This window comes from Astyanax mexicanus, chromosome 23 (genome assembly GCF_023375975.1).
Source record: "Astyanax mexicanus isolate ESR-SI-001 chromosome 23, AstMex3_surface, whole genome shotgun sequence".
Lineage (NCBI taxonomy): Eukaryota > Metazoa > Chordata > Actinopteri > Characiformes > Acestrorhamphidae > Astyanax > Astyanax mexicanus.
The window spans coordinates 11,049,636-11,075,017 of NC_064430.1; the positions used below are offsets into that span (position 1 = coordinate 11,049,636).

At 38.4% G+C, this 25,382-nt stretch overlaps 1 protein-coding gene across 1 annotated transcript in view; it reads left to right on the top strand.

Moving 5' to 3' along the window:
- Window positions 1–12,963: 12,963 nt before the first annotated feature.
- Window positions 12,964–25,382, top strand: part of tox3 (TOX high mobility group box family member 3) — an 89,748-nt gene continuing 77,329 nt past the window's right edge. The window contains exon 1 of the mRNA XM_015605234.3: window positions 12,964–13,961. Within this exon, the coding sequence (XP_015460720.3) occupies window positions 13,872–13,961 (90 nt within the window). The 5' untranslated portion in view covers window positions 12,964–13,871. The remainder of the gene's footprint in view (window positions 13,962–25,382) is intronic.

Sequence of the window (25,382 nt, forward strand, 5' to 3'; positions counted from 1 at the left end):
GAAAGAGAAAGAGAGAAAGAACAAAAATAGGGAGGAAAGAAAGAAAGAAAGAAAATGTGAAAGGGAAAGGTTGAAAAAGGAAAAGAAAGAGAGAAAAAACAAAAATAAGGAGAGAAATAAATCAATCAATAAATAAATAAAGTAAGTAAGAAAGAAAGAAAGAATAAAAAGACAAAGAAAGGAAAAGGTGAAAGGAAAAGATTAAAAAGGGAGAGAAAGAGAGAAAGAACAAAAATAAGAAAGAAAAAAAGAAAGAAAAGGGTAAAATGGAAAGGTTAAAAAAGGAAGAGAAAGAGACAGGAAAAAAATAAGGAGGAGAGAAATAAATAAATAAATAAATAAAGAAAGAAAGAAAGAAAGAAAGAAAGAAAGAAAAAGGTGAAAAGAAAATTTTAAAAAGCAAGAGAATGAGATAAAGAACCAAAATATGGAGGAAAGAAAGAACGAAATTAGACAAGATATTACACAAGACAAAATGAAACAAAGAAGATGAAAACCAAAAATATATATGAATATGTGGTGCAAGAGAAAAAAGTAGAAATAATAAATAAAGGAATGAGAGAAAGAAGGGAACAAAAGAGAAAAAACAAAAATAAGAAGGAAATGAAGAAAGATTAAATTAAGATGGAAAAGGGAAAGAATGAATAAAGGAGAGAAAGAAGGGAAGAAGGGGAGGAAGGAGAGGAAGAGGGGCGTGCAGTAATGAAATGTGTCAGTGTGTTGAGAATAAGAAACATACTGAGGCATATAATGTAATTACTTACCAAGTTTCACAGGATGTCAATCACGGCCGTATCTCTGCATCGTTTAATGGGATACTGAAATATCCTCTTCAGCTCGGAGGCAATGAAGGCTCGCACTAATTAGTATGAATGAGGAGCGTTAAAATGACTAATGCTGTGGAAGACAGGTTTTAATTGAGAATAATATAATGTAGTAGTCTGCAAATTCATCAAAGCTCCGCACTAATTACTCTCCAGACTGCCGCTGCCTTTGAGAGCTGTTGCAGAACTAGCTTCTCATAAGTATGTGTTGTCCCTAGCAGAGGTACGCTAATTACTGATCCGCCAAACAAGGCCCCTAGCCTGCGCTACGTATTCGGATATTCAAGATGTAATCTAATAATTACTCTGTTCCTGGTTAAAAAATAACATTTAACTGCTTTGTTAGCATGGTTTTGACACACCCTTCACGCAGCTATGGGGCTTTGGTACCACTCTATTCAACAAGCGATGAATTATTCATGCGCTTCCTCGTGAAAAACAACTATTCACAATGCAGAAATGTGTGGACACACTTGCAGGAGTGAGAGAGGGTTTAAAAGTAAAGCTGATGCAGTGCTGCTATATGATTCAACATGGAACCCAAACTCACTACTGTTGCCCAAACACTGACTATGTAAATGTGGGTTAGACTATTAGATGTTCACACCTGGTCAATGGTCATGTGACAGGTTTTTAGATTGTATCCTGACTGTATCCTGATTGTACTGGAGTTTATATATAAACTGCTAAAACCCTACCAAAGAAAAGATAACTCGCTCTTTTATGACCTATAACACTTTGGCCAGGCAGTCAAACATTACATAAAATAAAACTGAGTACCCAAAGGAAGGTATCCCTGGTAAGTCTATACACTAATGAGGAGCAAGGAACTCTCTGTAAATACAGTATACTGTCAATATCGTCGCTGTCCAATGAAAAATAAGTATCTACATTTTGGACGATTTTTTATTTACTTCATAATTTGAACACACAAACTCTCTCTTACACTGTGTCAAAATTTCTTGATGAACAGACTAATAGAAATTCTCCAACATTTCATCTCTCTCTTGTAAAGTTGCTGTTTTGGAGATACTTGTTTTTCATTAGCAATGACATACATTTAAAATTAAAACTACTTCTTTATGAACAAGTGATGAACTTTGTCCCTAACTAAAACACAGACGAGGACCAGGAGAGACACACACATATATATATTTCCTATATTTTTAGAAGTTTCCACACACTGTTATTGTAATTTTTAAAAGGTTCCTCCCACCTTTAACATTCACAATGAGAGGGAGGGGGGTTTCCTAGCTATTAAACCCAAAAATCTCACTACTGCTATTTTGGCATCAGCTTAAAATGATGCCAACGATTTTTGTGTGTGAAACACCTCTCCCTCTAATTATGAATGTTGAAGGTGGGAGGAAACTTAAAAAAAAATTCCAAGAACAGTGGGTGGAAACTGTTAGAAATATAGGAAAACTGTATATATATATATATATATATATATATATATATATATATATATATATATACACTACGGCCCTGCACTTTCTTCCTCTCCCCCCTTCTCTCTCTCCTTTTTTCCCTCTCTCTTTCTCTCCATCTTTATTGCAGCGTCTCCCTCTCTTTCTGTCCCCCCCTCTCTCTTTTTCCCCTCTTTCTCTCCCCATCTCTTTTTTCATCGTTTTCATCTCTCTCTCTCTCTCTCTCTCTCTCTCTTTTTTGTTTAATAAGAAAAAATACTGAACATTTCAATATTTCCTTTTATTTGACATTTTTAAAGCTGATGTCTGTCAGTTTTGGGATTTAGGGTGAGAATGAGTAATTGCACAAAGCATGCGAAAGAATTATTTTGAACTGGGTGGGTGTGATGCGGTCTCCTTTCAGAGCCGATGAATCCGATTCCAGGTTATGTTCAGTCAGAGAAATAGTGTCCGCTCAGTCAGAAATTTCACTCTTCCTTTCTTTGGTTTTAAGTGAAAGAGCTAATGAGCTCTGAGTTTCCCCTTCTGAAGTCTCCATTGCTCCACCAGCCGCTCGCGTTCAGTAAAACTGAGCCGGATCCTCTTTTAGAATCTGTACATGTGACGTAAGTACATAAAACTCCCACAAAAAGTGACCTGACACCTCAGTTTTTAGAATGAATATATAGGCACGAATGGTCATTCCAGCACACTGATACCATTACAACACAATATTTTGTTCCTTCTCCACTCAGAAATGCTTCTGCTTTCAGTTTGGATAAATAACACATACTGCCACTTTATATGTTCTAGTTATATCGCTGCTACATCACGTCTTTTTTTCAGTGTATTAATTTTAAGATTTTGGAATATTACTTTTAATAATGTCATCCAATCCATAGGTGTGTCACAACATTCCTGGAACATTATCTCTGTAACGTTACAGGATAACCTTCCCGGAACCTTTATTTTAAAACATTGTTAAACGTTCCTATTACATTTTCTGTTTGCTGTATCTCATTTTCCATGCCTTTCTCTCTCTCTGTCTTTGAATTATATGGCCATATTAAGTAAAACATGTACAGTATATACAGTGTATGTGTAGACTACAGTATGAGAAACCTATAATAATATATGTCTGGCTCATAAAATATGTATGGTTATGTATGTGAAATATATATTTTTTATTTTAAAACTTACTGCACATATTTTTTGTAATAAACTTGCATAGATTAATTTAATATATATGTTTATCATTACATACAGCATACGAATGTATATGAATATCTCTGTCTTTCTGTGCTGCAGTGTGTGCAGCTTGGATACATTCACTTTGCATTTTATGTTGCACTCTGGGGGGCTATTGCCTTTATTACAGCATTCAGTAATGATGTGAGAGAATAAAGATTAAATCTCTCTCTCTTTCTCTCTCTCTGGGTGCCTCTCTTTCTCCCTCTTTTACATACACAGCACATACTCAACTCACTGCACACATGCACAATTTGTTACGTTTATCTATGTGGATGGATCCATGGTTTTCTGTGGTATATTGCTGTTTTGTGGACTTACAGACCTCTCTGAGAATGAGCATAAGGAAGGATATGTTTACTGTAGAAATGTGTAGAGAGAGAGGAAGAGAAAGAGAAGGGAGAGGTAAAATAAAGAAGGAGAGAGAGGAAGAGAAAGAAGGAGAGAGAGAGAGAGACCTGCAGATTCCCCAGCTGTAATGGTTTTCACTCTACATAAAAAAAAAACTTCATTATTTGTTGAAAAGATGGTGGAACAGAAGAGAGTAAATTTACTCTTGTTTGATTGGACGAGACCTGGCTGCCCTTTCCTCATTGGCTATTGGCAGCCTAATACGACCTTTCAGATATGTAAACAGTGAAGCACTAGCCATCTCTCTCTCTCAGAGTCCATAATCACACGAGCTCTCCACATTTCAGCTCAGCTTCTCCACAGGGGAGCGGAGGATATATCTACACAAGCTCTGACTTCATCAAGTACTTGGCAGTATAATCCCTCCTCCATTATGAAATGCCCATTTGCAGTTTATTACACTGTACTGCTTTGGGTTATTACGGATTATCAGACTTGTAATTAACATATGTGGGTTTCCAGCACTTGTAGTGCTGTGATTAGGCATATTTAGCCATGTCATTTTCTGGAACATCATCAGGCTTTACTTTAGCACTGTGCAAACATAGGAGAACACCATTCAGTTCTTTTTCATTCCCAATTAAACACTCTTAAAAATATAGTTGCAGCTTTAACTCAAAAACTTAAGTTAAAAAGCTGCCTTAAAGTTGACTTAAAGTTAAATCAAACTGGTTTTACTATTTACTCATAATTAATTCTCTTAATTCTTATAATTAACTCATGATTTGAAGTCTGATTTGGCTTTGGACTTCAAATCAGAGAAAATGGCTGAAATAACATAAAAGATGCAGAGCTTTCAGACCTCAAATAATGCAAAGAAAACAAGTTAATATTCATCAAGTTTTAAGAGTTCAGAATACAATATTTGGTGGAATTACCCTGGTTTAATCACAGTTTTAATGCATCTTGGCGCGTTCTCCTCCACCAGTCTTACACAGTGCTTTTGGATAAGTTAATGCCACTCCTGCTGCAAAAGGTCAAGCAGTTCAGGTTCTTGGTTTGATGGCTGTGATCATCCATCTTTCTCTTCATTATATTCCAGAGGTTTTCAATTTGGTAAAATCAAAGAAACAAAATCATTTCTAAGTGGTCTCTTATATTTTTCCAGAGGTGTATAAACAGGGGTAGATATGTTTTTAGTAAGTTAAATGTACAACATTTAACATATATTTTACATGCATATGTTGATCATTTACTCAACTAGTGCCTGTAAATTTTAATGCAAGTAATATAACATACATAAGAAGTTATAAGTACATTCATGTACTTTTTAAAGCTTTGTACACTATGCCAGATTAAACAAGTACCAAAGTATCTGTATACCAAAGTATCTGGTCAAGGATCAACTTGCTAAGGAATATTAGATTAATTTAACCTGTTTTCTAGGAGCCACATTACTTCCAAACAGGAATGAACTCTAACTAGAGCCGCGCTTGGCCTTGTTTTGGGTCTCCGACAGCGCAGGTGAGACTAGCGATGAATAATAGGGCTTTGATGGCACCGGTGGCGTTCGCACATTGGCAGCTGCGGTGTCTCATTTCGAGAGGCCGCGCCGCAATGGAGAGATCACATCCTTAATATGAGGGGCGCATAAATAAAGATTATTAGGTTAATTAATTATTTTGCATTTATTATTCTTTTATACCTCCGCATAATTACTGTGGGCCGCTATAATTGAATTTGAACTCGTGCCAGCCGAGGATAATTTGTTGTCAGGTTACCAAATGGTGACAATGTTGCCCGGCAGAGAGGAAATGACACGTTGTGTGCGTGCGGCATAATTCATCGCTGCTCCAACACTGACACCGAACCCTTGGAGAGGAAATTAATTCAGTTCAAACCCCCCCCCCCTCTTCTCTTCCCCTCCAACCAGCATAAACCCACCCCCCCCAACCCCTCACCGCGTGGCCAAACAACATCACACAGAGAAATAAATAACAACAGCAAATCAAAGCTGCTAATTCGTGCCGCAAATGGCAGAGGAGTATTCATAAGCAAACATATCAAATACAATAACAACATATGGGTTATGTAGTGCTAGGGAACCATTTCTGCCTCTTATTGTGCTTGTGTGTGTTTATGTACACCGATCATGCATACCATAATGACCACCTCCTTGTTTCTACACCCATTATCTATGTAATTAGTTTGTTTAAGCACAGAGTGTAGTCCTGAAATTTGTGTGGGTTTATGTATTAGTGTATTGTGCTGAGTGGTTCAGCCACAGCAGTGCTGCTGGAGTTTTTAAACACTGTGTTTAATCACTTACTGTCCTCCACTCTATTAGACTCTTCTACCTACTGTATCTGCTCCACCACGTAGATAAAGTAAAGTCAGAGACAGAAAATCTGAATCTGTTGCTGCACAGATTGTGTTGGTCATCCTTTAGTCTTTCATCGGTGCTCACAGGATTCTGCCAACTAAACTCTGCATGGTCAGAGGATGCTGTTGGTGGACTGACTATTCTCAGTCCAGCAGTGACACTGAGGTGTAAGCCAACACAGATTTAGCAGCTCAGGAAATTATGAAAGATCACTGAAGGACAGGGTGAAAGGAGGATTAAAAAAAAGAGCAGAAAAACAGATTACAGGACTACAGTCTACAATTATAAAACATATAAATACAACATTATCCTATATTTAGCTCAGGGAAGCTGAAAAAAATGGAAAATGAGTGTGGAAACAAAGAGGTGAGGTCATAATGGTATGCTTAATTAGTGCGTGTGGTTTATGTGATGTATATACAGCTCTGGAAAAAAAATAAGAGACCACTTAAAAATGATGAGTTTCTTAGATTTTACCAAATTGAAAACCTCTGGAATATAATCAAGAGGAAGATGAATGAACACAGGCATCAAACCAAGCTGAACTGCTTGACTTTTTGCACTAGGAGTGCAGGCATAAAGTTATCCAAAAGCAGTGTGTAAGACTGGTGGAGGAGAACATGCCAAGATGCATGAGAACTGTGTTTAAAAACCAGGGTTATTCCACCAAATATTGATTTCTGAACTTTTAACTTCAAATTTGGGACAAATGTTGTGTGTAGTTTATAGAATAAAACACCAGTGATCCTGTTACTCAAACATATACCTATAAATAGCAAAATCAGGGAAACTGATTCAGAAACTGAAGGGGTCTCTTCATTTTTTTCCAGAGCTGTATATATATATATATATATATATATATATATATATATATACAGTGCCCTCCATAATTATTGGCACCCCTGGTTAAGATGTGTTCTTTAGCTTCTCATAAATTGAGTTTTGTTCAAAATAATATAGGACCACGATGGGAAAAAAAGTAAAGTCCAACCTTTAACTCAAGTAAATTTTAAGGGGGAAATAAAATCCCTGACTAAGAAATAATTATTCTTCATAAAATCACCTGTTCCACAATTATTGGCACCCCTAACAATTCTTAGGAAATAAATTTAATAAAAGTATTTCTGTCACTTCTACAGTAGTTTACGAAGTTGACCAGAGTATGTAGGAACATTTAATTAGTAATTCACAACTTCCTGTTTCCCTGGGGTATAAATATGACGTGACACAGAGGCCATTTATCTTCAACATGGGAAAGACAAAGGAACATACCATTCAAGTGAGGCAGATGTGTGTTGACCTTCACAAGTCAGGCAATGGCTACAAGAAAATCGCTACTGGCCTACACCTGTCCATATCTACTGTCAGAGGAATTATTAAGAAGTTTAAAACAACTGGAACAGTGGTAAACAAGCCTGGACGAGGACGCAAGTTTATTTTGCCACCACGCACAGTGAGGAGGATGATAAGAGAAATAAAAAGTTCTCCAAAGCTCACTGTTACAGAATTGCAACAAATGGTAGCTTCTTGGGGTCACAAAGTCTCCAAAACAACCATCAGGCTCTATCTACATGCCAACAAGCTGTTTGGGAGGCATGCACGGAAGAAACCATTTCTCACTCACAATCATAAACGCAAACGTTTGGAGTTTGCTAAGCGGTACTGGGACTTCAACTGGGACCGTGTGCTTTGGTCAGATGAAACAAAGATAGAGCTTTTTGGCAACAAATGCTCTAAGTGGGTCTGGCGTAACACAAGAGCTGAGTATGCAGAAAAGCACCTCATGCCCACTGTGAAATACGGCGGGGGATCAGTGATGCTGTGGGCCTGTTTCTCTTCTAAAGGCCCTGGGAACCTTGTTAGGGTGCATGGCATCATGAATGCTCTAAAATACCAGGACATTTTAAAACAAAATCTGGTGGCTTCTGCCCGAAAGCTGAAGATGGGTCGTCACTGGGTCTTTCAGCAAGATAATGACCCTAAACATGTGGCCAAATCTACACAGAAATGGTTCACCGCACACAGAATCAAGCTCCTCCCATGGCCATCTCAGTCCCCAGACCTCAACCCCATTGAAAACCTGTGGGGTGAGCTGAAGAGGAGAGTGCAGAGGAGAGGACCCAGGTCGTTGGATGATTTAGAGAGAATGTGCAAAGAGGAATGGTCAAAGATCCCTCTTTCTGTATTCTCCCATCTTGTGAAACATTACAGGAGAAGATTAGGTGCTGTTTTGTTGGCAAAAGGGGGTTGTACAAAGTATTAACATCAGGGGTGCTAATAATTGTGGCACACATGATTTTTTTCCTACTGAATAAATTCACTTGAGTTAAAGGTTGTATTTTACTCTTTTTTTCCATCGTGGTCCTATATTATTTTGAACAAAACTCAATTTATGAGAAGCTAAAGAACACATCTTAACCAGGGGTGCCAATAATTATGGAGGGCACTGTGTATATATATATATATATAGAGAGAGAGAGAGAATCATTCCATGCTATAAAATATTGACTCTGCACAGAGGGAGTGCTGGAGTGGGACTGCCCTCAAAACACGGATTATCACTCATCTCCCAGCATGACTTCTAACACTTTAGGTTGGAATTAATTAGCTCTATATGTCTTTGATCCGGGCCTTTGGGAATAGCCTATAGAACACTGGAGCTGTGATACCATACGTGCAACAAAGAGTAAAGCAAAAAATAAATAAATAAATAGCACATACAACATATGTGATCATATAACACACTGTATTGTGAAAACTACACAGGGAATATATTATAGGCCCGAAATTAGGGTAGGCCGCAAACGCTGCAGATGTAACGTGACATGTACAGCCTAAAGGGGCGGATATATTCGCTAGTTATTAGAATGCTATTAGGGATTTGCTCTCATTTGTGAGATTGAATATGATCCAGCTCGATTTAATTAAACCTTGGCACCGATGCTGCCTGCTCAAAATTAAGGACTAAATCATTAACTCTCCCTCCGCTGTGCAACCAATGGCAGTGGAGTTGACTGTTATTGAACCAATTGTTTCTACGTTACATTCACACGTCTGTTGTTTGTTGCTGCTGCCATTGTTGTTGGCAGCGTTCACTTTCGCAATCTCGCTCACTGGCATTTGGGATCATTTGCAGACAAGAGTTCTTAAGAGAGAGAGAACAGTGTTTCACAAACTTGGACATTTATACAGTACATATTAATGCAGTCGCTTTCAATAGCTGGACTGAAAATGCAACATAAAAGAAATGGTGAAGAAAACCAAACACTAGCAACAGTTTTTAAAGGGGATGTATTATACCTCTTTTTACACAAAGTTAGAAAAGGTCTATGACATATAGACAACATGTTCATGAAGTTCTTTGCACAAAACAGCTGTTGCTGGCCACGCCATGTATCATTCATGCTTAACTGTGATAGAAGCACAAAACTCATTATTTAAAAGTACTTACATCTCTCTCATTGCTCATACATCTCATCTCATTTGCCACAGACCCACCCTGACTTGCCACAGATCCCTCCATCAAACAAAGTCTGCTGGCCAATGCTGTAGAGTAATGTCTGAGGTTCTCAACCAGCAGTCCAAAAGTGGGTGGGGCTCTGGTGGGGGTTGACTGGTAATGGGTTATGCCAGGATGGTGCAATGTAGGTTTCCTTAAAAAATAAAGGGATGTTTGAGATGTACGAATCTTTTAAAGAGTTTTAGCTAAGCCAGCAATCTTCACTGAACTGTATTTAATATTTTAGTTAATATTTATATGGTTATATTTGTTTATATAAGATTGAGGCACAAAAGTCCAACTCTCACTTGCCTCCAGTATCTCTGTTTCCAGCACCGAGCGGCACTTTAGGGACCATGAGAAACCTATTTTACTGTTTGTAAAAAAATATATATATATATCCTCCACCAGTCTTACACACTTCTTTGGGATAACTATATGGGGTTTATTACATTAAACATTAAATTATTACAAATGTAAGGACAGTGGGGAAACATCACCTTATGCCACTCCTGGTGCAAAAATTACAGCAGTTCAGCTTGGTTTTATGGCTGGTGATCATCCATCATCCTCTTAATTATATTCCAGAGGTTTTCAATTTGAAAAATCAAAGAAACTCATTATATTAAGTGGTCTATTTTTTTTTTCTTAAACAGTTCTTAACCCCATTTCTTTAGATGTTGCTTGATGCATGTCAATTATTTGACCCTTTTCAGACCAATCTTTCCCACCACCACAGGATGAGTCTTTTCACATTGTCGTTTAACAAATGAGAAGCTACTCCCTGCATCAGTTAGGGTAAATAACGTGTTGCCAGCGGAAACATAATCACCCATGCAGTTACTGTATTATCAAATACCAGGCTCTAACATATTTGTTTAGTTAAATCCAGGTGGTGACCTATTTCTTGGCCAGCCAGTGTATATTGACATAAAAAACACACTCTACATTCAGGTAGTTGTGGCTACAGTTAGTTTCTCATTAAACTGAATGGGATTTGGAGCAGAAATCTCTAAAGCTTGTCTCACCTCGCAAAAGCTAAAAGAGCCTGTTTCTGGAGCCAGCATGTGCAGGTCAATTGCCTGAGTGCATTATACCTTCACGAATCATCTTGTTTAACAGTTTGGGATAGCCAGTGTGGACTAAAGGTGTCTGTTGGCTTTCTCCAAACATACAATAATTCTTTCCAGATGTCATGACTCATCAAGCCAGCGCTTTCTTCCACTGCTGCAGCGTCCAACTTTTCTCCCCATTACGCTGATTTATGCATATTTGCATACACGCAAGGTGGTTTCCAAATGCGGTTTTCATCATAAATATTAGCTTGATGACAATAAAATGGCACAATTTTAATTACGACTTGTCAAAGGAGGTTTGAATTGAGTTTTATTGGTGAACATTTTTTCTGCTGTAGTGAATGAGCTGTTTAAGTGCTGGTCTACCAGCAGCTTCAGCATGCAGCCACTGCTCCTCTTTCCCGAGGCGTTTTTTTTTCTTTTCTTTCTCTTTTTTTCCTCTCCGTGTTTGGCTTATGCTGTCATGATACTTTTTGACACAGCTCTCTTTGACACGTTAATGCATTCTGATGCCTCTGTCAGTGACACACTATACAACTGGACAGCATTAGACAGGCAGAATGGAGGCAATTTTTCAAACTGCACGAAACTGCATTAGTACTGTGTTTAATACTTTGTGCACTATGTTGTAATATTCTATTTCCTATTCTGTGTATACAGTTCTGGAAAACAACAAGAGACTTAATGATGATGTTTTCCTTGATTTTCCTTGATTTCCTTGATCCATCATCCTCTTGATTATATTTCAGAGGTTTTCAAAGGTTTTCAAAGAGCTGTATAATACAGTGAGTCTGTTTTTTGTATCAATATTGGTATATGTTTTTGTTTTTTTCTGCTCCTGGGTTAATATGAATGACATAAAAATAACACTTCCCACTGTTGTTGTTACATTTGTCCAGTGACATATAGTGGATTTATTAAAAGATAATGACCCTTGTGTAGCCTGCATTTCATTTCCCTGCCCCTTGTGGTCACATTATGAAAATATTCAGGGATGGATATTAACCTGCTCTCTTAGACACAGTTGTTGGATTTAGCACAGGTGGTCACAATCTCTCTCTCTCTCCATCTCTCCATCTCTCTCTCTCTCTCTCTCTCTCTCTCTCTCTCTCTCTCTCTCTCTCTCTCTCAACCAATAGCTTTATTCAATGCTAATCACAATATTTGTCTTGGCACAGTTCTGAATGCGTTATCATAAATAACCCGATTACTGATATGCCTGCACACACAGAGACAGATTAATTTACCAGTTTAGGCTTCTTTGGAAAGGCTGAAGAGGAAGTGGCCTATTCAGATGCAAACAACCTGCCTCGGATTTGCAAAACCAGTTTTGATATTTGAATACATCACATGAGATTAAGATAAAACATCTCCTGAACAAATCTGCTGCTCCATAGGACATATTGTTGACATAGAGAAGAAGTTACATCCATTGTTCATACTGTTATTTTTTTATTTGTTGTTGTATATGTTCAGTGGGCATACATGTGGCTGAAACAGGTAGCCCAAAGAAAAAAAGATTTACATTTCAATTACACTTCACTTTTATTCGTTTAGTAGTTTTAAACCAGTACTTTTAGATACTAGTGTCAGCTTCTACAGTAGATGTCAATGCAGAACACAATTAATGATATTGAAAGGTATACTCCAAATTCCAAAAAAATAAAATAAAATAAAATAAAAATACTGCAAATTGACTTCACGCTGGTGTGCTTGTACAACAGTTTAAGAACCACTGGTATAGGGAAACAAACTTTTGTGTGGTGTTTTGTGTGGTGAATTAACATTGAATCAACTTTCATGTTAATAAACCATAGCTCATATTCGGGATGCTCCAAATTGTATGGAAGTGGGGAAAAAAATGCATGCCATGATGAAAAATTTACAATTGTATTTTTTTGTTTGTAAAACTACAAACAAAAAGTAATTACTACAAGTAGCTAAAACTAGAAACTCCTATGGGTAACAGAGTGTTAACAATAAACATAAATCAACCCTAGGAACACAGTAAAAAGAACTAAATACTATTTTTTAAATAAATGCCCAGCTGCCCGCCATGTTCATCCCTCCACTCCGTTTCTGTTGTCAATGTGTAGAAGGGGCGTGGCCGCGTGGCACACTGGGCGTGGTTAACTCGGCATGGGGGCGTGGCCACTCTCGGCCGCGCGCTCCTCTCGTTCATTCCGCTTTAGGAACAACAGGCTGATGGAGATTGATGTGGCGAGGAGGGAGAAAGAGTAACTTACCGAGAGCCGGCGGTGTGGGAGCTAGCGAGCGCAGCGTTACGTTAACGTGAAGTTTTCAGTCTTCAGTTGTTTTCTTAGCGCTGGAAGCGGAGGATAATGCTGACGGACTGTAGCGGGGCGACTCTACAACTAACTCATCCCGCAGAATCAGCAGCAGCAGCAGCTGCAGAAGAAATGGTTAACCGTGCAGTGATTAGCTGTTAGTGAGCAGAACTGTAGTGAACCGGACCGCTGATGAGCTAGCTAAACAAGCTAGTTAACCTCACTAGCGTGCTAACTCCTTAACGCTAAAGTACGGGATTCTGTCATTTTGGCGAGCGAGTTTGATTTGATGCTGAGAGGAGCGCTGCTGAGAACTACTGAGGAGGACTAGTGCAGCCTTACCCTCAGTTTTGTTTGTTTTTCACTTACTTTTCTGGTTTCTGGCGCTCTGGAGAAGACTGAGCGTGTTGGAGAGCACTTCGCCGGTCGTCTCTGTGCGTTTTGTCCCCCTTTGTGTCCGTTTTGGCGGTTGGCGGAGAGCCGTTGCGCTCGTGGAGCTACTCGGACATTTGAAAACACGCACATTTATTTGAACACGAATTTGAATTTTCGTGTCGCGCGGGATTAACGAACTTTTCCACTCCTCTTTCTCTCCTTCTGGTCAAGCTTTCAGTCAGTTATTTCACTAGCTTTTCACTCTTTCTCTTGAACTAACTCTCCCTCTATCTTCCTATATATTATACGTTCTCCCTCTCGCTCCTGTGCGCGCGCGGATCGTAAAAAAAAAAAAAAAAGACACCGGGACTCGCGCTTGCTCCCTCGTGCAGCTGCGCGTGGCTGAGGAGCGGGAAACATGGATGTACGCTTTTACCCGTCCGCCGGGGGGAACCACCCGGAGAGCCTGGATTTCTCGCACTGCCTGGGCTACTACGGCTACAACAAGGTGAGCAGCGGTGGCTTCATTGCTCTTTGGCCTTTCAGACCTTCAGACCTTCTTCCCAACATCCCGCCTCTTGTTGGAACTAGGGCAGCAAAGATTAGTCGACTCAAATAAACTAAATAAATAAACATTGGTCGACTCGAAATTTCTGAGTCTACTAATCGTTCTAGCTAGTTGTAACTGCAATGAACTAAGCTGCAGAAAGCAGTCCAGCCTTTATTGTTTGTATTATCTTTGTTTACACAATGATCAAATTTTATAATTCTATAAACATAAGTCCATTAGTCCTTTAGACTAATATGCTAACAAACTAATATATGTGTTTCATGGGTCAAAATGTTTATTTGCTTGTGGAAACTATGTAGAGTTAATGCAGAAAGACTAGACATCAGAGGTCAAACATGCATTATTATATTGATGGTCGACTAATCTTGCAATGCAATTCTTATGATTAGTCGATCAGTCAACCACTACTGATGCCTGCTATCCCCTCAATCACTTCTTTCTGTAAACATTGCTTCTGGTTCTGTGCATGTTTCACTTTACCTTCTCAAGTCTGCACACCTGTGAATGCCACTCTTTAGCTTCAATGCTACATCAGGGCTGGATCATAGCTATCTGTTATGTATCTTGTTAGCTATATAATTATGAGGGGGGCAAGTCAGTGTTGTCATGCTTCATTAGGGCTTTGAACCTTAACCTTGCACTGCCTCATCTGGGAAGCAGGTGGAGAGGAGTTGTGGCCACAGCACAGATGCACTTGACTCTTTGGCTTCTTGTAGCTTGTTAAAGTTCTCACATCAGTGGTCAGTAGAAGAGAAAAAGTGATTTCATGGATTCACACACAGTGAAATGAAAAAATAACAGTGCATTAGGTTAGCGAGGTTAATGCGATTATATTGTTGTATGTAAATTCGATTTTATTCATATTTAGTTTATCTTCAGTCTCAGAAAACAACACTTTAGTCACTTTAGCCCTGTAGTCAGCTAGCTATGTATGTTTCATTGTCCAATCACTGGACTGTTGTATCAGATTCCATTGCAATTTGTCTTTCCTCAGCCTTTAATGTAACCAAACACTCACATACATTTTACACAGTTTGATACTTAAAGATACTCTGTAAGTGGTGCCCGGACACTTCTAACCTCCACCCTACTTTATATGTTTCTTTGGGACTCTCAAACAGGCCTACTCTTTCCCAAAGTGGCTTGTAACATCTGAACTGCTACTACTAAAACTTAATCCATCCCATAATGAAGAGTGTCACGTTGCATTAAGGCTATGATAGCTGATTAAGAAGAGATTTACACGCACATAAACCAGTGGTTATGTGAGCCCTCCCAAACAAAAAGCTGAGAGCTCCTGTTACTGGACAATGAGTGGATTGTGCTGCCCTTGCCACATCGGGGTTGATATGATCGGAATGTTTTTCATTGGAACAGTTGTGTGATTTGGGGGGCCTCAGTGTTGTGAGAGACCCTCTGGAAATGTTGCCATTGGGCCACTTGAGTAGGCTTTTCACGGAAAGATCAGCAAAGCTTCCCAAAGCACTTTTACAGGTATCTTAATCCAGACGGGGGTTTATTTTTTGTGTCTGGAAAGTTAAGTACAATTCTTTTTGTAGGTCTTTAAAGCATTTGTTTACATTACATGCCTTTGCCATCTCAATATAGATTAGAAATACAAGTTTAAAATGTGTGTGTATTAGGTAATGTATATTTCCTTTGCTTTAAAATTTCATTCATGTGAATTTGGTGCAGCAAACAACAAACATGCCTGTGAACACTAGAATATAAATAAATAGAAGCAAAGCACTATGCTGTAACCGCTTGTCAATGCACTGTTAAAACGGTCATAGATTATTGACCATTAAGGCTGTGGGGTGATGTGTGCTTACTTCAGAAAAATCTCATGTGTTCATCAACGCAACTCAATATCTTGTGTCCTTCAAGCAGACAAGCACAAACTGCCACATACACTATGTATACTCTAATGATAGCTTAACCTGATACTTTCAGATAATCCTCTGTTTGCATACTCTACTTCTCTCTCTCTCTGCCTTTTTCCTCCTCTTCTTTCATAGAGAAGTAGAACACAAAACATGGAAGTGTCCTTTTTTTTGCACACGGCATAATGACTTGTCATGTACCTCAACCCTGCAGCTCTGGAAGTAGGAGAATGAATATAAAAAGCCCTGCTGTGCCATTTTTCTCTCTCAGGCAGATGCTGTTTTCTAGGTTTCTAGTAGCAGAGATGGAGATGGGCTGAGGTTGGGGGGGTGTCAGTGGCAGTAATGAATGGTGAGAATGTCTGCTTGGAAGTGTAGACACTGAAGTTAGTGAGGGAAGAGTTCTGACGACTTAATTTATTTAGTGTAGGGTGATATAGCATATCCCCTTTCTTGTATACTTGTATAGATGTTGCTCACCATCACTGATTTTGATATGGTGTTAACTACTGGATACTACAGCTTAATATTTATGACATTGGGGGATGGCCTTTACTAAGTGCTTCACATTGCTTAAAAGTACAGATCAAAACAGTTGTACACTTTTTTTTACAATAAGGCTACAGTCTTGTCAGTGTTAAATTTAGGTCAGCTGTACTAAGCATTTTGTCTGTTAGATTCCCACAAAAAAATATATTGGTATTACCTACCTTGAATATTGGTAGATTTTGGTTTAACTGTAACAGAAAAAGTACTTATTTACGACAAATTTACATTATGTAACATAAACAGGATGCCCAGATTTCATGATTTTTATTGTCACATCTTTACCACATGCACCATATAAGCCACTCCTAATGATCATTCCATGACATTCAATTAAATTATGAGTGCTGCTCAGCCAAGGCCTACCTTAATTTGTTACGGTAAAATCTGTAACATACGATGTTTGAAAGGGTAGTGAGCCCACATGCACACACCCACAGATATGCCCTAGAAACATATCTGATAATAAACGTGTAACAAAGCATTGCAGAGGATGCCTCAGTAATGTAATATAGGCCACTTTGTCTTCCTCATTATTTGTGGGATTAGAAAGTGGGGCATATTGCGCTCAGTTCTGTTTGTTCTTAAAATAGTGCGAGTGCTTTGATGCCACAGTGATATTTTACTTTTTTCATGCTGTATCACCACCGACAACACCCTGTTTGTTGAGTGTTATGTGACTTAAAACACATATTATATATATACAAATATATGTGCTGTATATTAGTTTTCCTCAGATGAGCGTTTGCGTTACAGAACTTCTGTCAGAGGAGTTAATCCAGATTTAATGCCCGCAAAGTCCAAAGCTCTTTGAAACGTCACACACTGCTTTAAATCTACAGCCGTATCAAAACGAGTGGCACGGACCTTAATTAGGCTCCACGATCAGGTCTAATGAAGCTGTGGCTGACTTTGGACAGTTGGATAAGGGAGATGAAAAAAAAAAGAAAAAAGGAATTGATATAACATGAAAGGAAAGGGAGAAAGAGAATTGTAGTAGAGAATTGGCTCTCAGGCTGCTGTTAGTAAAATGTCCCCAGGCATGGGGAAAAGGGAAATGGACTTGTTGTAATGTAGTGGCATTGGGGATTACAAATCAGAGCTGCAATCACTGAGAGTTTACTGAGAGAAAAAAAGAAAAAACTCACTCACTCTCATTGGCAACATGAAACTGTTCTTCCATGTATTTGATATAAGTTTGAATTGCCCTAAGGTACAGTATTAGGGCTGAGTTACTGCTGGTTATGTGGTTTTGGATTTGACAGGCTCTGGCGGGATTTGGGGGCGCTAGTTAAAGGCCCCGGTCCGCGAGGCTGCTGATTGGCTGCTGCTGCGGGCCGGCGCGCTGCTCCATGGTCCTGGGGTAATGAGTGCGGTTTGGGCTCAGTCTTTCAGTTTAGACAGAGCGCACACATGTGGTAGCAGTCAGGGGAAATTTACAAGAAAAATGGCCCACTTCTGAAAGGCTTAAGCGAACACATGCCTACATTGTTTCGGACGATTCTGTTTTGTTAATGTCATTTTGCTGGAAGTCAAGTGGAATTCTTTAACTCATACGCTTAAATGCGTGCCATGGGATCTCTGGTTGTTTTCAAGTGCTTCTGAATGTCAGTACACTACACTTGGGCCTTTTGATTTGTTTGGCCTGTGTCTTACAACAATGTTGGACTGACAGAGTCAGAGCTGACATGCTAGACCAAAGGCGCTCGTCTCGCAGTCATCTGCATGCCATTTGCGGCAATAGTTCTGTTTTTATTGTAGCTTTACAGTGATGTCAGGTATGCAACCCATTAGAGTAGATTAGTAGATCAAATCAATCACAGTTAGTCACTGTGTATAAAGCATAACTGTGTAGTTAATGTGGTTAATATCAATGTTTTTATTATTGTCTGCCTAGCTGCTTGTTTGAGTTGGTGTATTATTAATACAGTGAGCTTTCAAAGTGGGCTGGCCAAAGAAAATACATGAGTGAAAAAAATGAGATAGCAAGAGTAATTTGCAAGCATTACAAATAATGAGACAGCATTTTTCCTAGCTGAGTTTGTCTGTAGTTTGGTAATTGTCAGCATTTCTCTCTCTCTCTCTCTCTCTCTCTCTCTCTCTCTCTCTCTCGCTTGCACATGTTCTCCCCCACCTCTATCTCTGATGAAAAGATTCATTCAGTTATGCAAGAATGGACGTTTCTCTTTGTGCTTCTCTCTCCATGGCGACCCCACTGGACTTTGTGTCAGGAAGTGTGTGTGTGTGTGTCTGTGTGTGTGTGCGCTAGTGAGGGTTTGTACTAACAGATGGCGAGTGTGTACACACACGGGTGACAAATTGCCCCAGAAGCACGGCATGGTGGAACACACACTAATTTCTTTTTCTCTCTGATCGCATATAAAACATATTGAGGAAATCATAAACAAATGGAAGTGACTTTAATGGGCGTATAGTTAGTTAGTAATCAGACTGCGTCAGGGTTTGTGTTGGCTGATGTATTTGATACTGGGTGGATAATGTGTGGGGATGGTATTAAAGCTGTTGATGTGATGGTAGTGTTGGGTGGTAAAGCTGAATATAGATGTATGTCTGAATATATCTATACAAACTACGAAGAAAAAACATATGGATGCTTTGCACATCTTGGCTTTCAGTTAACAGCTGTGCTGAACTTGTCAAGATTTAATTACTTGAATGTCTTGCCCTCTTTTAAAGTGGTTGAGAGCATCAGTTGTAAAGTTGTGAAGAGAAAGAGTTGGTATACAGTGAATAACCCTATTTAAGTAATGCTCTAATCTATATTATAGAAAGAACTACTCAACTAAGTAAAGAAAAAAAGTACTTGATGGAACTGGCACTAATCAGGACTACTTTTGGTGCCCAGGATAAGTTAATCAGAGTTACCAGTCTTAGAAACTGCAATTTAACAGCACCACAGATAAGAGCATCTAAATGCTGTACATGGCTAGAACAGTAATGTTAGATATCTCAATGCTTTAGCTTTCATTTAATGTAGTACTAACATGAAAAGACAGTATTTGGAAAAGAAACAATTTTTAAAAACTTCAAATATTAGCTTGTTGTGAACTTATTTTACTCTATTAGTGTTATAATATACAGTACTACAAATCTTAACCACTTAAACATATGTTTATTTAGCTTTTTATGACATATACCACTATTGTCACACAGTACAATTACTAGTTAATTACTGTTCGTAGTTAGGTTCTAAATACTGACTTTACCCTAACACAATTTAACTCCAGCTAAAATCACCCAGCAGTACATGGTGGAGTGGAGTTTATTAAGGTGGTATAAAGGAAAGAATTGCTGGAACAAAGGCCTGATTGTGCTGATTGTGTCAGCCCTTGGAAACTGTTATTTAATGCTCCTGTACAAAGAACAAAGGAAAAAAGGAAATGAGGTGACAACCATCAGAGATGGTAAATTACAGAGGTATTTAAACTCATAGACCCTTCTACTCCCCTAAACACACACACACACACACACACAACCCACACACACATACTCGCATGCATTGTTACACCAGCACAAAAGCAAACAAAAACACCCATTCAGATGTGATGTGACACACACACACATTTCCCTGGGGCTACACTCCACTCCATTGTGATGGATCAGGCATGCAGGGGTTAAACTCCTCGCTCTGTTCTGTTCTGTGTTTGCACTGTTTGAGTGTACACAGCTGCTGTCATTTCGTCATACACTCCACACTGGAAAAGTCTATACCTTCTATACCTCTGCGTGTATGTTTTTCTATATAAGAGCTTAATTCTTAGTGTTACCTTCCCAGATCTTTACCATATGACCTTAACATGAACCAGAGCTTTGCCATTCTTAAGGATAGTCTATTAAACTAATCATGCAGTCAATCATTCATCCCTTACCTTTTAAAACTGTTACTCATGGAGACTGCATTGAATTCACATTTAGATATGTGTAAAATGAACAAACAAAAAAAACAAACAAATGGCCTTGATAAATATAGTAAATATACTGTATGATTGTACTGCAGCCCAAATGAGTGCAGAGCATGGTAACATAGTAGTATGCGTGTACAAAATTCACACAAGCACACAAACACACACACACACACACTGTATGCTTGCAAACCTTTCCCTATTATACGTGATGTTTTAATGCGTGACTAATATCTCAGAGGCCTTATTAGACACATAGGATGAAGCCTGTTAATTAGTTTTGGTGGTTTATATAGCAAGCTAACAAACAAGGTAATGTGGTTCGCTGCATTCAGTTCTACAAGAAACATCATTAATTTAGCTTAGAATATGTTAAAAACCTACAGCTTGGACTTTTTTATTAAATTTTGGCCATTAAAGAGCCTAAAATGGCACATAATGTAGGCTACACTTCAATTCCTGGCTGTTGTAACTACAAATATTATATATTAGTTTTATTTTTGTTACCAAATAGTTGTTTACGTAGGGATGTGTGATGTGATAAAATAATATCACAATATGTTTAAGGGGACTTTTGTGATAATGATATTCTTGACAAAGAACTGAAAACTATTGTAATAATTTTAGGAATATACTACTGCAACAAAATACCAATTTGTATTTTGGTAACCGATGTTGTACCAATTTTATTTTATACAAAAATACTGTAAAACATTGTCAAACATTAATCAGGAATAAATAAATCTGTAAACTTTTCTGTACTTTGTAAACAACAGTAATAATAATGTAACAAATAAATTATAAAAATGTAAAAATAATGCAAAACAATGTTTGCCTGAATGTTTGAAAATGTTGTATAAAATAATATGTTAACATTTTTTTTGTTTCAAAAAATACCCTAGTGCAGATGGTTGCTGAAAACAATATGCTCATATGTTTGAAAATTCCACACCAAACAGTCTATGTGTGTGATTTATGACAAGAAATTAAAAGGCCTACTGACAGTAGGTCTTTTGATTTTTATATAGATGCCCCAATCCTTTTTAAGTTCAGTTCAGCATCTTCTTTAAATATTTATCATGACTCAAAATGTGCAGAACATTAAAGGGTTAAACGCAGTGACAAAAGCATAGGAGCACGTGCCCTGCACCTGTCCGAACACTACAACACTACACAACACTTTACATGTTGAACACACCCACAGCACAGCTCACCTTAGCCCTGCCTCTTCAGAAAAAGCCTGATTGATGTAAACTAATCCATAATCCAGGTTGGTTTAATATCTGGAGGAAGTGGATACCTGTTTCAGACATGTTTAAATTCCCCATCTCAATGTTCTGTCAGTCCAAAGAACATTTCTGCTGGATTTATTTGTCAAGTGCCGTGCTGTTCCAGAGATCACTGAGGGGAAAAATGGTTTTATTTATGTATTTTTAGCACAAAGTTGAACGGAGAGAGTGAGAAGGCCTCACACATCTAGGGACTGGCCATGCAACATTTATTTTCCTTTTACTGATTTATTCATTTCTTCATGCTTTAGTCTCTGTTGCTTAGGAAAGTCAGCTGCGCGATGTGTGACATGTTTTGGATTGTTTCTTTTGTGTTTTCAGTCCGAGACTTCTGTCAGCTCCTGCACTTCCTTAGCAACACTGCAACAACACTGATAACTGTTGCCATGACGGCTGCCCAGACAAAGTGTCCTTCTATTAGTAGCGAAAAACGCTGGTCGCCAGAATTATCAAGTGTTGAAAGGAAAACAACCCAGGGCTTCTGCGATCAGGTTTCCAATGACAGCTCTTCAGATGGAGATTCTGCTGAAGAGGAAGCAGATGTAACAGTTTTGTTTCATGTTTCCTCAGACGTGTGCATGTCCAGGGAAACTTCCAGACTTTATTTTACGTTATTTCATTTCATCACTTTGTAATATCAGCAGTAGTGGGTCGTAAAATGGTAAACTGTTGAAGATGCCGTTGTCATCTGGATTTGCTGAACGCGAGGACGACATTGTGCTGCGCGTAATGTGATGACAGGTTTTAAAATGTGTGTCAGCTTCTCAAACATGACATGAACGTCAAATACATGACAGAAACTCATGTGTTTGAAAAGATTGGCTTAAACTGATTTTCAACATGAGTTTTGAGTTTGTACTTGGGGGGGACAGTATGAAAATATATTAGCAGTATCCTAAAGTAGTTCCAGATACTACTTCCAGATACTTTTCTGAGGACATTACGGGGATTATATATTCTGTACTTTTGGAACAGTGAGACCCAATTTGCATCTCCAGTTAGTCAGGCTGAAATTTGATTGCTGTGTGGGATGACATGTGCACATTCGCTTGTTGTGATGAAGTAATTACTGGTTTTTCAGTTGTACTTAGTTGTCTATTGCGTCTTGGAGAGGTGAATGCATTCAAACTGCTGTAAAATCTGGCTTAAATTTCTGAAATGGTTTGTTTGGTTTGAGTGATCTGAATTGATATTGGTTTTATCCAGATATAATCCAGACACTTAAGATGCATACATTGACCAGATTGCAGATGCATACATTGCTTTTTTCCTGAGGCTTTTAAAGACTGAGCTTAGATGGTCATGCTGTTCTTGGGTGGGTAGATGGCGCTTTCTCCCCTTATCACCCTCATTGTGATGCTGGCTGCACTGGGGTTTGTTGGCTGATGTTGGCTGAGTTGGTGATGCTGCACTTTCCTTTGAGTGATGTTGGAAAAGTGGTGATGGTGACTCCAATTGTGTTCGAGGGGAGGCTTGTTTGTGTCTTTGTGAGTATGTGAGTTAATTGGCCTAGCTGAAATTTATAGTGTACACTGTATATAGTTGTTTAGCAGTATTTCAGTTACTTACATATTTTGTCATAATTAACAGTTGCATACAATGAAATATCCTCATCTTGGTCACAGGTATCTGTGTTTTCCTTCTGTGCCTTTCTAAAGGCATGGGACAAAATATTGGTTTCATGATATATCATATGGTTCTTGTTTGAGATACATTATCGATATGTGATGTCAAATATCAATTTTCTTGAAACGTAGACACAAAAGTTTCTATACTAAGACTTCATATCATAGTTATTGTGAGCAATATAACATGATGATATGTAACATATGGTATCATGGATTTCTTACTTCCTAATAGTGCATTTGTTTAGTGGTTAGCCAAAAAAATCCACCATAATTAATTTAATAAAACACGAGTGGGAGTGCTATAACGTATTATATTGGCACTGCTGTATTATTATTGCAATTATACTACAGTTCCATTATCTAGGTTTATTGAAATTAGTTTTTGAGCTAAAAAGGATGAAAAAATACAATCGGTTTGGCTATAAACACTTTTAAAATAGTTCCATTGCTGCTCTGTTTGTAGCTGCGCTGTTTGGCTTGTAAGAGCTACATAATTGCTAGCTTACCTTCATATATGCCAGAGTAATACAAGGAGCACTTTGGTTACTGAGCATTACCTGCTGATAATGGTATTCATAGCGTGCCTCTCATCCAATCACATTGCAGGGTCGGAACTAACTGCGGTATAATAAAACATAATCCACAAGATAATATCAGACTCTCTGTGACAGCAGACTATTGGTAATGTACTAGAAGTGAGCGCTGGTGAATGTACCTCTACTGTGAAGACACTGGATGAATGTCAGAAAGATGAACTGCACAGAGACAGTCACTGAAGTGACCTTCCAATCATATCATATTCTCTTCAGAAAGATGAACTGAAATCAAATGAAGGGCTCATCTCTCTCTCTCTCCCTCTCGCTCTCTCTCTCGCTCTCTCTCTTTATTGATCCTTGTCCTAGATGAACTTGGACTGTAATGCGATTGTGGTTCCAGGATGAGAGAGTCACTCACTGGTAACAGTTGTAGTCATGTATCCTATAAATACACCCTGTAAACATATCCTATAAATCTGAGAGAGTGTGCTGTGTGGTTGAGAGATTGAACAGTGCCCTGTTCAATGGAAACACGATGATAATACTCTCATGTCCTGTGCTGCACAATGCGGCCAAGGCCATGGCAATCGTATTAGTGTTTGATACAAGAAACATGGCCATTGTGAAGATGTGAGATGAAGATATCTTCTCTCTCTGGAAGTATCTGTTCGCAATGCAGTTCCAGCACTCACACATGCAGTAGTGATACTTTTTTTGATTGATTATCTAGGTATGAGTACATGAAGGGATGTTGTGCAGCTGATAAAGGTAATAATATTAATATAATTAATAATAATCTGTAGCTCACATCTGCCTTTAGCCAGTGTGTGTGATCAGCTGTTAAAACATGCATGTTTAACCTTGTTAACCTCACTGCTTCTGCTATTGCTTTATTTGCTTTAGGCCATTACGGATTCTTCATATTGTGGATGTTGGGTGTTGCTGGGTATCTATTAAATTATTAAATGGCACTGTTAAACTTTATTAAATTTAAATGATTCTCTATGAAATGTAATCCTGTCCCTAACTAGAGGTAGAAAATATCGATATTGTATCGTATCACAATATTTTGTTTTGCAATACTCTATCGATTGTTGAAAAAACACAGTATCGATATTTAACCAATAATTGTTCCAAAAATCGACAGTGCGCCTTATAATCCAGTGCGACTTTTGTATTATTTATTAATTCTACCAGTCAAGTACATTTTTATAAAGGAGTTTTTGTGAACTTTTTCCAGCACCAAAGCTGGAGCAGTATTAACATTAGCTGCTTACTGCGCTAAACGCTGGCTCTTTCATTGTTCAGGGATGAGTATATCGAACTGTAGCCTGCTTGTTTAGCATGTTAAAACAAGCTACGTGGGACAAACTGATAGCTGATAGTGCCCTGGCTTACTAGAACACTCAGGCTTCCTCAATGTAGTGTTGTCGGGCAGCATTCACTAGCACTAAGCACTGCTGCTAACCTCGATAAAATATTGGAAGTGCTTTACTCACCCAAATAAACAGTATTCAGGAGAGAAATCTGTGAAAATTAAAAGAAGAAAATGA